At 33.9% G+C, this 14,149-nt stretch overlaps 2 protein-coding genes across 2 annotated transcripts; both read right to left on the bottom strand.

Moving 5' to 3' along the window:
- Positions 1–1,647: 1,647 nt before the first annotated feature.
- Positions 1,648–4,022, bottom strand: LOC148191222 ((+)-neomenthol dehydrogenase-like). The gene is made up of 5 exons (XM_088102188.1): positions 3,827–4,022; positions 3,491–3,737; positions 2,973–3,047; positions 2,393–2,569; positions 1,648–2,207 (listed from the first exon to the last, which is right to left on the bottom strand). The coding sequence occupies exons 1-5, from the start codon at positions 3,844–3,846 to the stop codon at positions 1,827–1,829; spliced, it is 900 nt and encodes a 299-aa protein (XP_087958314.1). The 5' UTR covers positions 3,847–4,022; the 3' UTR covers positions 1,648–1,826.
- A 624-nt stretch (positions 4,023–4,646) lies between these two features.
- Positions 4,647–12,221, bottom strand: LOC124828181 ((+)-neomenthol dehydrogenase-like). Its single transcript, XM_047301408.2, has 6 exons — positions 12,065–12,221; positions 6,964–7,018; positions 6,596–6,842; positions 6,060–6,134; positions 5,523–5,699; positions 4,647–5,180 (listed from the first exon to the last, which is right to left on the bottom strand). The coding sequence occupies exons 2-6, from the start codon at positions 6,981–6,983 to the stop codon at positions 4,800–4,802; spliced, it is 900 nt and encodes a 299-aa protein (XP_047157364.2). The 5' UTR covers positions 6,984–7,018; positions 12,065–12,221; the 3' UTR covers positions 4,647–4,799.
- Between the last annotated feature and the right edge of the window lie 1,928 nt (positions 12,222–14,149).

The following is a 14,149-nucleotide window of genomic DNA, read 5'->3' as shown; positions in this document are numbered from 1 at the left end:
AGTATCAAAATGTTGTTAAATGTTAAAGTATCATTGTCCAATTTTTAAAGCTTATATATCTAGTTAAAATAACTTCTTAGAGTTTATAAATTAAACCACTACTTAAATATTGAAATTAGTTTTATTTTTAATTTAAAATTAAACAAAATACTTAGTTTAAAATTATAATTTTTTCAAAATTTGATCAAAAGGTGCCATGTTTATCTTATCTGATTTGACATTATTGCTTAAACAGTTTAGACTTTAAGATACAAACAACTCAAGTTTAATAACACATAATATAATGTTTTTGAAATAGGTTCAACAATTGAGAAGCAAAAGCACTCGTTTTGTCCTCAAATCAGGTCAATTATGAAAATGACATTCATTTTAAAGTGCACAATTCTTTTGTTTATACTTAATGGACATATAAGTCATGTTGACGCATTCATTGAGACTTAAGCCAAATATTTTGCACCTTTCATCATTTATTCTACACAGAACCCTGTATATACAAGATTTCCTAAATAATGACATCCAAATTTCGTGGGGACTACAACGCATACATCTAAACAATGATCATTCTCATCTTTAAATTTGATTATCAATAAATGTAACCAATACATTTCTTTGAACATTTCTAACAAAAAATATGTACATTTAGACCTCATCAATACATATTCAAAAAGTTGTAAACAAAACATCAATCACATTGCAAAAATCCATATTCAACAACATCTACGGAATGCCTAAATCTTGCAACACTTCATCCCTCCGCACATTGTCCACATACAAAATCCAATCACAAACATACTTCTTCCTAACCTGTTCTTGTTCCTCTTGAAAAGTGATAAATGCACAACATATCAATAAAATGCAACATCTTCTATCAAAGCTCCAAAAAATGAAAATTTTTATAACTTACAATTCTGTAGGTGGGCATTGTGTTGCAATCGTATTTCTCAACGCTATCCCACAACTCCATAAATTTCAAAACAATAACTCCACAATCATATCTACATCAAACAAAGTCCAACATAAAAATAATGTTATTTAACATATCAATGAAACAATAAAATTTTATATTTTCATAAATAAACATTAAAAACTTACAAGTATGGTTGGCTTGGAGTGTGCAAGTGTTGTACCTGCAACGTAGTTGACCTGGTTATGCAAAACCTTTGACTGAAGTCCCCACTTATTTTGTCTTTGCTACCACTGCAGTTTCTGCACCATGAATTTTACAAAGAATGGTTCATCGGACATGAAATTGTATATAAATGGCATAATAATTGTGTCAAAAGAACTAAACCAGTAAATGATCAAAAAATTAGAAAAGAACTAAAACACATCGAACAAGAACAAACGAATTCCCAAACGAATGCTCCAACAACGACGGAACGAAGAGAAAGCGTCCCATTCGGTGCTCGTTGCTTCCAAAGGTTCCAACGGCGGTGGATGTTCAGCCGGTGAACAACACTTGTCGACGAACTGGACCACTCAGATTTTGACACGTGTGCGCGTGTCTAAATGTTGTCAAAAATGGTTGTTCAAGTATCATTTTCCTAAATTAAACCACTACTTAAAATTAGTTTTATTTTTAATTAGTTTTATTTTTAATTTAAAATTAAACAAAATACTTAGTTTAAAATTATAGTTTTTTCAAAATTTGATCGAAATGTCTATCTTATCTGATTTGACATTATTGCATAAATAGTTTAGACTTTAAGATACAAACAACACAAGTTTAATACAACATGATATAATGTTTTTGAAATAGGTTCAACAATTGAGAAGCAAAAGCACTGGTTTTGTCCTCAAACCAGAAAATTGCATATCACCGGAAATCAAAAGGAAGCGACATCAGTTCTGAAATAGAAGAGACCAGATGGAGAACCATTGGGAAGAAGTGAAAGCTTGACAGGACTAGCAGCACCTTCTTCAACTGTTAGAAAACCAGTGTTTGATGTTATATCTGTCTTCACGTAACCAGGGCAAACACTGTTTATGCAGAATGAAGGATGTTTCTTAGCAAGGATTCTCGTGTACCCATTCATAGCAGCTTTCGACACAATATAGGCACCTAGATACCTTGGCCACCCTTTACTCTCTAATGAACCTTCTTTGTAATCACTTAGAAATTTCTTCACTATTTCATCCACTTTCTCTTCTGTCAGCTTTTCACCATCACACAACACTCCTCTTGCCCATGATTCTTTAGGGAAACTCTGAATTTTACATCAACAAGCAACAACACCTTCAGAAAATTAAAGGAAACAAGATGCAATAGTAAACTAATATCTGTTACAGGAAAGTTTTGAAACACTCAAGGTTACATTGCATAACATATGATTGGCTATTCATTAACTATTCAGATGAGATGAAGTTATTTGCAGAAGAAGTTGTTGCCTACCTCTAATTGCCCGAGAGTGGATGATACATTCACAATTCTTGGAGAGTCAGATAATTGCAAGAGGGGCATAAGGGATTCTGTAGTTATTTTAGCGCCATAGTAATTTATTTGCAAGCATTCTTCTGCTAATTCATATGTTTGAGTCACTGCCCTTGTTGCTTCCTCATCTGGTATCACCTGAAAACAGTGGCAGCTCAATGACTGTTTGCAAATCCTACAATTACACATAACTTTTTAAGTCTCTTGTACATTCAAGAAATCTATGGAGTTGTAGTAACAATATGCAGGATAACCTAATCATTAACACTGCAAAAGAAGAGCCAATTCCAAAATCCTTAACTGTTGTTAAAATGCTTTCATAATTCCTTGACTTTGTGTTGGGCTTAACAACAAATGCAAGTTCATGAGATGAGAATTTTCCAAGCCTTTATAAGCTCTACTTTTACCATTTCGGTAGTTGACATGGGATGGGATCTAGATTTTCAAATTGTCTAGAAAAGTTGCAGACTTTAGGTCACTTTTAGACACTGCAACTTTCCATGTCTATTAATTAGATTTCAGAACACGCTTATATTCTTACCCCACGATTCACGATGACTGCAGTAATTAAGTCTCTGTCTTCAATTACAACTCCATTGATTCCCGCATTGTTAACCTGCATAGAACAACATTTCATATTGAAACATGCTAACACAAAAAGTTACCATATGTAAAGAATTGATTCCCTTCAAGCCGTTACAAAAATTTATCCTAATCAAATGACTAGATGTAAAAGGAATCTGTCAAATTGATTCAATGAAATCTCTTTTTAACTTCTAGTGCCTCTACTATCTTAAAAGTATCATTAAAAGTAATGGTTAATGCACTCACCAACAGCACTGAACAATTTCTATCCAAATCCGATGAATTCTTTTAACAAATGAGCAAAAACAGAAAACTTTTGTTTGAGATGAGATAATTATGGAAATTTAGAAAGAGGAATAATAAGAAATATTCAAAAGTCTTTCACTTTTAACTGAAGCCTAAGCACGGAAGATTTATGAGACAAACTTTAACTTAGAACAAACAAAAGAGAGAAGCATGAAAGTCTGATTTTACCAGAATATCAAGTTTACCAAATTTGGATTTGATAAAATCTGCAAAAGCAGCTACACTTGCAGCATGAGCCACATCTAGCTGATGAAACAACAGTAGATGAGAAAGACCAGAGGCTTTGAGTGTTTCCAATGCTTGAAGACCCCTCTCTTCATTCCTTGCAGTGAGTACCACCTTTATTCCTTCTGAAGCTAACTGCCTAACTATCTCTAATCCAATCCCTTTATTTGCTCCTGTCACCACTGCATACCTGTTAAATTCAACCACATCCCAAAGGTCAAAAGGACTCAGAAAATGTAAATTGGTATTTGAAACTTGCGAGAAAAAAAGCAAGAATACCTCTCTGTAGCTTCCCCCATCTTCAGTTTCAACTCTGAACTGTGGTATGCAGCTTATTACAAACCTGTTATGGTTACCAAGTTGTTATTTATGCATATCTTTGAGCTCTGAATATGAATTCCACAAATTATGGTTTCCTATTCATTACTAAGAATACCAATGCTCAAGCCGGCGTGTCTGTAACTACAATATTTACAGTGCTTGTCGATTATGTCTTGCTTCTTTCCATGCCAAATGAAAAGGACAAAAAAGTTGAAAATAAATTTCATAGAAAAAGAATAAAATATTTACTATTTGCAAGAAAATTTTTTTGTTATATCCATGTATAAGATTATTTTAACTTATGATAATTTATTTAAAATATTACAATTTTAATTTGAACACGAAAATAAAATATAAGATAATAAAAGTAATCAAAACAATTAAGAGTATTAATTTGAGTTGGTGGTAGAAGAAAGTGATATGTGGATGTAACCTTTTGATTAGATGATAAATCTTGACGCAACTCCTTACTTTTTCTTAAAAGATACTAATAAGCCTATTATGAATTAAGATGTTCCAATCTATTTACTAAGCTCAAGTGAGTGGTTCAAAGACTTCACTGAATGAATTTGGAAAAGATAAACAAATATGGATGTATATTATTTTTTATAATTAATATTACTATTTAGATATTTTATGTGAACTAATATTTTTCACAAAATTTGATGTATATTTATAGTGAAATGATATCTTGCTTTTATATCTAAAAATAAATCTACTTTTATTCCTCAAATATTCAAAAAATATTTTGATGTCTCAAAAGTAAAACAAATGCCTATAGTACTTAAATATTAACTTTATTGTTTAGACTTTAAGATACAAACAACACAAGTTTAATACAACATGATATAATGTGCTTGAAACAGGTTCAACAATTGAGAAGTAAAATCACTGGTTTTATCCGCAAACCAGAAAATTGCATAAATAGAAATCAAAAGGAAGCGACATCAGTTCTGTAATAGAAGAGACCAGATGGAGAGCCATTGGGAAGCAATGCAAGCTTGACAGGACTAGCAGCACCTTCTTCAACTGTTAGAAAACCAGTGTTTGATGTTATATCTGTCTTCACGTAACCAGGGCAAACACTGTTTATGCAGAATGAAGGATGTTTCTTAGCAAGGATTCTCGTGTACCCATTCATAGCAGCTTTCGACACAATATAGGCACCTAGATACCTTGGCCACCCTTTACTCTCTAATGAACCTTCTTTGTAATCACTTAGAAATTTCTTCACTATTTCATCCACTTTCTCTTCTGTCAGCTTTTCACCATCACACAACACTCCTCTTGCCCATGATTCTTTAGGGAAACTCTGAATTTTACATCAACAAGCAACAACACCTTCAGAAAATTAAAGGAAACAAGATGCAACAATAAACTAATATCTGTTACAGGAAATTTTGTATAATGTTAAGAAGAGATGGATTGGCTATTTATCAGATCGATATAGACTTAACTAAGATTTTAAGTCAAGAAGAGGAGGTATTGTAAAACTTTAAACTTAACTTTACAAAATTAGTTTATAAGATAAGATTTACTCCGTTTCAACTATAAAATTAAGAATTTCAAAGTTCAATCTCCCGTTATCCTTTCCAGTCAGATTTCATGCAAAACCATTAAGAATTTATTGGCACAAGAAGCTATTATTGCCTACCTCTAATTGCCCCAAAGAGGACGAAACATTCACAATTCTTGGTGAGTCAGATAATTGAAGGAGGGGCATGAGTGATTCTACAGTTATTTTAGTGCCATAGTAATTTATTTGCAAGCATTCTTCAGCTAGCTCGTATGTTTGAGTTATTGCCTTTGTTCCATCTTCTTCTGATACAGCCTGCAGAATATTCACAACACTCTATCAAGAAAGTTTTTCAAACCTCTAATAATGTCCCCTGATCCAATATAAAACATATCACAACCTTTCTAAGAGCTACATTTCTAATGTTCTATGACTTCAACATTGCAAAAAGGGGAAACTTCAACATTCTGAATACTATCAAGATAAGCATGATAATCTAAATTGAGAAATTAATCATTTCTGAAATGCCTAAGCTCCAGCCAGAATTGATAGAAGTTTTCACCATGGTATCAAGTTAAGAATAGGCTGTTTAATAGATAAATATTGTAGTTCAGAGAGCTTGAACAGTATAAAGTCTTCCATTAACTAGCATTTGGAAAAGGCCTAGACACTCACCCCGCGGCTAAGGATAACTGAAGGCAATAAACCAACGTCTTTGGTTACTGTTCCACCAATCCCTGCATTGTTAACCTGCATTGTACAATTTTCCTTAATGAAATATGCAAATATCTAAAATCACAGATTATGAGATTCCCTTTGAAGCAATCAAGAAAATTTATCACTACTCAATAACTAGATATGAAAGAAATCTTTCAAGTTGGTAAATCGAAACTGAATCATACTTAACACATAATGGAAGATGGAAAAGAGCATAACCTGATGCATAATGAAGACGGTTTACATCAAACAAAGAGCAAAATAAAACAATATCTCATACATTCTTAACATCCAGAACCTCAACTAACATTCTAACAACGAATAACAGCCGTAGCAACATGATTACACCGACATGCAAATGGAAAGAACTATAAAAAAGTAAATTTCATGTTCAGAATGATACAAAAAGAAGAACTAACTGCATACATTTCTTTGACAGACTTTCATTTACAACCAAACTAAAAGGGGAGATGAGAATCAAAGTTGAATTTTACCAGAATATCAAGTTTTCCAAACTTAGATTTGATGAAATCAGCCAGATTAGCTACACTGGTTGCATCAGCCACATCCAGCTGATGAAACATTACAAGGTGAGATAGAGCTGAGGCTTTTATTGTTTCCATTGCATGCAGACCCCTCTCTTCATTTCTTGCTGTGAGCACAACCTTGATCCCTGCTGAGGCTAACTGCTTAACTATCTCCAATCCGATTCCTTTGTTTGCACCTGTCACAACTGCATACCTGATAAACTCAAACCCACAAAGATCAAAAGGAATTCGCAAAATGTAAGATTTCAGTTCAACAACAAAATTGAAAGTTGAATAACAAAACTGAAAAACAACAAAGAATGCCAATGTTCTACCTTTCTGTTGCCTCTCCCATCTTCAGTTTAAACTTTCAAGTCTGTTGCTGCAAACCTGTTGAGCTTGTTAATGTCATATTCTTTTTATAATGAGAAAATTTTGACGGTAATAATGCCCCATCAATATGTCTGCAACTCTTGTTAAATATGAAAATGACAAATGCTGCATTTCCTTGTAATTTGTGTATCCTTGTATTAATGATTCTCTTTTTGTGTAAAGATGAAAATACAGAACAGAAGGTTGTGAAAAAGAAAAATTCTAAATTCAGAAGGTCTTTATTTTATTTTATTATTATAAATGAATGAATGAGTAATGAACACAGAATAAATCTAAGAACGATTAATACCAATTTTAGTTAAAAAAAAAGAAAGAGATAGTCTATGATTTATTTTGAGATAGAGAATTGTGAGGGCACTAAACAGAAAAGAAATGCAGCAAAAGATTAAGAAAAACTACCAAATTTTGATTCCTGACTTTCTACTCTTCTAAATTGATTGCCAGTTTTTATAGTATTTCTTAGTGCAAATTTGGCATGCCAATTTTCAAATTAAGGGAGCAGAATCTTATGATAATAATTGTTGAACTCAATTTTCAAAGTTATGGGGGAATATTGGAAAAAATGACTATGAAGATGAGTATGTCGATAACTAGAGGACTTTGTCCTCTTTTTTTGTTGACTTTTTCACTCATGATGCATGAATTACATAGAATAAAATCATATCAAAATGCTTATTTATACTAAATGCTTGTCATTTCAACTCATGTGATATTTAACTCTTCAACTTTTCAACTTATGTCGACAGTGCACACAGTAAGAAACTCCTACTGAATCATAATTATAATTGTAAATAGGTTAAAAATTATAATAAATTTAAATATTTTTAGTAGATTTTTTGGTTTATTAATTGTTTCAAATTTTAATATTTTTTAATAAAGTTTCTACTGTTTGACTTATTTTGTTAATTGAATGATGTGGTGATTATGGCATATTTTGTGATTAATATAAACAATGAAATGATAAATAACTTTTATTGTTATTATTAAAAATGCATTGACTAAGAAGATCTTCATGTTTTTATGATTTTCATGTTATAATGATCCATAGAAAATGTAACATCCCAAAATATAGTGATCACCATAATCAGAAGTAATTACATTAATCATTAAAACAGTGCAGTCTTTACAAAAAGATACGAGGTTCAAATCGTCGAACGGTTTAAAGTACAAATAGTAGTGTAGCCAGCGGTATTCCAAATTCTAAGACTAAACAAAAATACTAACGGCTACCACATGTCGAGCACTCTAGGGCTCGACCTTAACCCCTACTTCAACCGGATTGACATCTTCCGAAATTTCTTCTGCCAGCGCCTCTTCCAGCAGCTCACTTCCATCTGCTCCCATCCACATGGATGATCATCGCAAGGACAAGACGGACGTACAAAGACAATCGACAACACAAAGAAGAGAACACAGGGTAAGCTCATGTAATTTAATTCATACATTAAGTATCAATTCAATCAAGTCAAACATACCAGAATGATTCAACATAAATAAATAAACAAATATCCAACAACTATTTCTAGACGGACCGTCCGGACTGTATGATCTGTGTAGCTACAGGCGTCCTTGCACCCGAGTGGTGTAGTAACTGGGATACACTCAACAGCTGCCACTCGAGGTTAGTCCGTTCTTACGTCGCCCATGTTAACTTATGGACTAAGGACCTCCTGCCATTCCCACACATGAACTACTCTCCTCTACGTGAAGACGAGTGTCACGGAATATCAGGATGGACCAAGCCAGCATTAGCATGCCCACAGTCATACTTTACCAAATTCCACATTCAACATATGTGAGTCGTTCCTCCCTGGAACGCTCGTACAAAATTCATAAACGTTTATTCATCTCATATAATGTTCATCATTCAAAATCTTTCACTTTTATTTTCATTTTTGTCTTTCAGTCCAAGTACATAAATATTGAACTTTCAGCCCTCTTTATAACGAGGACAACCGTGAGGAACGAGACTAAAGAACTTACCCCGTTCCAAAATAAAGTAATACTGACTACCAGATAGATGAACGACCTGTATTAACACGGTGCTCGACACTGTTTGTCGACACAGATGAATGATCTGTATTACAAGGGGGTTCGACACTGTCGGTCGACACAGATGAATGATCTGAATTACAAGGGGGTTCGACACTGTTGGTCGACACAGATGAATGATCTGTATTACAAGGGGGTTCGACACTATCGGTCGACGCAGATGAATGATCTGAATTACAAGGGTGCTCGACACTGTCGGTCGACACAGATGGACGATCTGTAATATCAAGGGTGCTCAACATTGTCGGTCGACACAGATGAAGGATCTGTATTACAGGGATGCTCGACACTGTCGGTCGATACAGATGGATGATCTGTATTACCAAGGGTGTTCGACACTGTTGATCGACACAGATGAATGATCTGTATTACAAGGATTTTTCACGAAAAGAGTAAGAGCGCTTGGTGTAAGACCGAGCACTACCCAATACGATTACTATGTGTAAGATCGACACTGCTCATTATGAGCTCTAAGTGAAAGACCTACATAGCTCATGCTCGACCAGAATCCTTCCCAAATGAAAGTATTCCAATTCAAAGAAGTTTACTAGAACACCAAACGGTCGAGAACCGTTTAATGTCGGACATACGTTATCATAGGGAAGTTGATATTCAAGTTTCACTTACATTCACTCGCTTCTAAGCATGTATATTTCTTATTCACACGTATCACCCATATCATACATTTCAACCAACACATATCATATTCATTCAGTACAGCAACGTTCGATCAGGCATACTCAACCAGCATACATCTCATACATTCAGTTCATATCATGTTTACATACAACATACAAGTATAAATTAAATTACTAAGCTTCCCTTACCTGGATAGCAGTGTACTCCCGAAAAGCAAGGTTTTTGTTCGACCTCTAACAGCGTTCTACCCTCAGGTTTCGCTCAACAACTTTCACTTAATCTAAAACACCAGAAATCAGAAACAACTCAGACCTATAACCCATGCATGCAACTGAATCTTAGTTTGCATGTACTACAGAACAAACGTTCAGATCATCGTCCAGAGTCGAGTGACTTACCGGTTACAGAACTAGGATCTGTTTGGTTCGGATTGAAGCTCACGGTGCCAGGAACGTTCCTACGGTTCTGAAACGTGATCGGAGAAGAAGGTGATGAGTTACAGTAGAGAGAAGGTGAAGGTTTCTAGAGAGAAGTTGGAGAAAACGAAAGGTTGGGTTATGAGGAAGAAGATGAATGGTGCAGGTGAGTGGAAGAGTTTTTCGAAAAATCACTTTTGTTTCTTCCAATTCCAGACGAACGAGCGTCTCGTTTTCGGACACCTGCACTCCCATTCTGACTTCAGAACCTTCCAACGTGACAAGTGGCATGCGTGCATGCAATGCAAAGTGGGTTTTAATTACCCGGAGCAGTGACGTGGCGTGTGTATTAATGGTGATGCGACAGAGATTATCATTGCTAATTATCTAGGGTCTCACAGAAAACAACACTAAAGTTTTGTCTTAATATTTGATTGACAAAGTACGAATTGATAACCAATTCAAGAGAATGTTACCCAAAAATTAGAAGAGTCTAGTTTTTTATGTTAAAAGTAAATAAACAAATAGCTCATTTTTCTTGTACACAAAATTTTAAAAATAAATAAAAAAATAAAAAGTGTCATGTCCTATCCCTTTTCTAATTAACATTAAGGATTTAATAAAAAATTATAAAAACAAAATAAAAAACTAAAAAGATAATATTATATATATGCACCTAAAATTAGAGCTGTCAAAACGGGTAACCTGGCCCGACCCGACCCGACCCGACCCACCATAGGTTGGTCACTTAGTGAGCCAACCCAACTCGACTTATTTATTAGCGAGCCAAAAAAATTCGAACCCGACCCGACCCACCACGGGTTGGTGGGTTAAACGGGTTGGCTCATTGGTTCACTTAATTAACTTTTTTTCACCCTCTTCTTTTGAGATTCTTATAACATATTACTTTGATCGATTAAATTGAAATAGTAATAATTGGACCAATTGATATAAAAGAAAATGAAACAAAAGAAATATATTGTTATATATATTCTAAGCTATCAAGCATAAAATCTTGCCAATTTAGTTTAATGAGACATACACAACCGTTTGACCAAGAAACTACATATAATCGTTATATAGCACAAGATAAAACTGTCATGCTTCTAGATAGGTCTAAAAACAAGATAAAACAAATGATATATTCTTGAATTATCCAATCTATAATATTATCCATCTATTAAATTGGAGTCCTGAATAAATCCATAGTATTATGCTCTCTTGAAGCATTTATCTCCATCTATAATATTATCTAATCTATAATCTTATGGTTTTATTTGCACAGGGGAAACTTTTGGAAAGACAACAACACGAAAGACTCTATTACTAAGTAAAGGTTGTGCGTTTTGAATAATTAATTTAATTAATTTAATTTCAATAAAAAAATTAGATTTGAATAATTAATTTAATTAATTTGATTTAATTAAAAAAATAGGTGGGTTGGTGAACCAACCAGACCCACCACGAGTTCAACCCGTGTGAACTGGGTTCTTAGTTAGTCGGGTCAAAATTGACTCGCATAAAAAATTTTGCATTTTTTTTTCAACCCAATCTAGCTCAAACCCGTGGTGACCCGGATTGACTCATGGGTTTCAACCCATTTTGACGGCACTACCTAGAATGAATGCAAGAAAATATCCCAAATATATATATAAGTGTAAACTTATACATCAATCTACGTCAAACTTAATGAAACAACATTTGTTGCTCGAAATTTATCTCTCACAAAAAAAGAAAGAAATATCTTAGAAAAATGAGGAAAATAGTGGTCCTCGCAGAACCATTATTGAAAGTCATCTTATCTTGAAAGCAACATGAGAAGAACTAAGAAGCATATAAGCAAGTAATTCTAAAACTTTAGTATGAAACTATAAAGATTCAGCCATTGATACGAATATGTGCATGAATAAGAAGAAGAAGAACTGAAGAAACGTACCTTCTTTCCAATCTTGGAACCTTTATCTTCACCCTTTTCTCTTCTCTTTCCTTTCAACATCTTCGTTGTACCTTCTTTTCTTTTATACCACAAAATGAAACGATTATTCCTGCTTTTACTTCTGAAAGGTAAGCCTACTCTACCATTACCATATACTAGTCAGAATGGTGTAAAAGAAAGTCGAATTTAAATCAAATTGCGTACCATTCTTAACCACTACTTTTAATAACTTTCAATTTTTTTATATATATTTTAAACATTATAAAAATTTCAAACTTTCATATTAGATATTTCTACCATAAATAAAATTATATAATTTATATGATTAATATATAAAATTTAAATCTAACTCAAACTCACAAATTTCATATAAAAAAATAAATTTTACAATATATATATATATATATAGATATATTATATAATATAATATGGCCTATATATAGTTTGAATATTATTTTAAGAAAATGAAATTTAAATTTAATATAATTTTATAAAACTGTTTGATACTCAAATCTACTTATTGTGAAAATATAAAAATTTAGATAAGATATACAAGGTTGTTAAGAAGTCACTTGAATATTTTATTAGTGAGAGGCTAAACTATAAATGGTTTCATTATATAAAGTTCATATTAAAAAGCTTATTCATTTTTTTAAAACTATTTTTCCCTCAATCTTCTTTGAGTCTCTCTAAGCTCTCTCAGTCATACTTCATATGTTCTTCAATCAGAAATCACTTGATGATAAATCTCCTAGCCATGGTCAAGCACTTTCAAAAATGTGGAAGTCATCCACGAAGATAACATCAACTCTACCTTGTGGGTCACCTTTGGAGCCATCATAGAGCATGGACTTAAGAGTAGTGTAGGATATCTAGGCCATTGTATTTGGTCATGTGTGTAAGTTTGTTTAAAGCTTGTATTAAGGCCTAAGTAGCATAGGATTTTCCTTAAGTTAGACATCCAAACCAAGTGGAAAGTGTGTGCCATATGTCATGCTTCAGTTGGAGAGAATTTTCTTTTTATAAGTGGTCAAATGGCACCCTAGGAGTATAGATGACTTCTTTTTGGTAGTGGCCACATGTTCCTCTATCATTGGAGAGGATTTGCTTTTAGTAATGACCACATGATACTCTAGGAATGGAGATGATTGTGTTTTGTGAGTGTCCACATGTTCTTCCATCATTGGAGAGGATTTGTGGACATTTGTCCACTCCTTATAAGGCCTCATTTTTGGCCAATGAGAGCAAAGATGGAAGATCATGCTTTTAGGTTCTGGAGACACCCTTAGCCTATAAATAGAGGTGTCTCCACCCTTGTATTTCATCTTGGATTAATGTAATGTTATGCTGCCAAATTATGGTCATACACTTCCTAGATCAAGACTAGAGAAACCCTACGCTCCTCTAATCACCTTCCTCCTTGAGTTGGCCTCACCTTTCTTGGAGCCACCAAACACTACACCATCACCATCATACCTCCTAAAGGTCATGAGCTTCTACACCATCCGCACCTTAGATCATCATCCTTGGATCATTTACCACCACTTTTCCGCATCATCCATCCAAGGAAACACACCTTCATGCTCATTTCCTAGTTTTGGCCTAACCTAGCTAAGGAGGTTGCCATCACCACCTTTGAGTTCAATGAAGAATCTTACACATTCGTCTGATTGGAATAACAATTAGAGTAAGTTTTTCCTTTACCCCTTTTCTAGAAATTCAAACCGTTTGTTTTGTGCATGTGAGCTTGACAAGCTACATGTAGCTCAATCTTCCCCAATTTGGTCCTCTTCATACTTGTGATTCTAGTGGTAGTTTCAGATCATTGATATGAAGTTATTTTGTGTAGATTGAGTCGTCGATACAAGTGGACTGTGGAGGAAGAATCTATGGAGCAATAAGAGTCCAAATTCAAGGTAAGGGAAGCTAACATTGAAGGTTTTTCGGTGCCTTAATTGTGTTTTTTTCACTGATTGGTTTTCGTCCAAGGGCATTCCAAAGGCTTCAAGGTCACCTTCAAACAATGGTAACGAGGCTTAAAGGTGACCTTCCAACGACAACAACGAGGTTGCTTTCCTTGCTCTG

Source organism: Vigna umbellata, chromosome 11 (genome assembly GCF_029865625.1).
Source record: "Vigna umbellata cultivar VRB3 chromosome 11, Vumbellata_1.0, whole genome shotgun sequence".
NCBI lineage: Eukaryota > Viridiplantae > Streptophyta > Magnoliopsida > Fabales > Fabaceae > Vigna > Vigna umbellata.
Note: the sequence above shows the minus strand (reverse complement) of the source record. Positions and strands in the feature narration are given on the sequence as shown.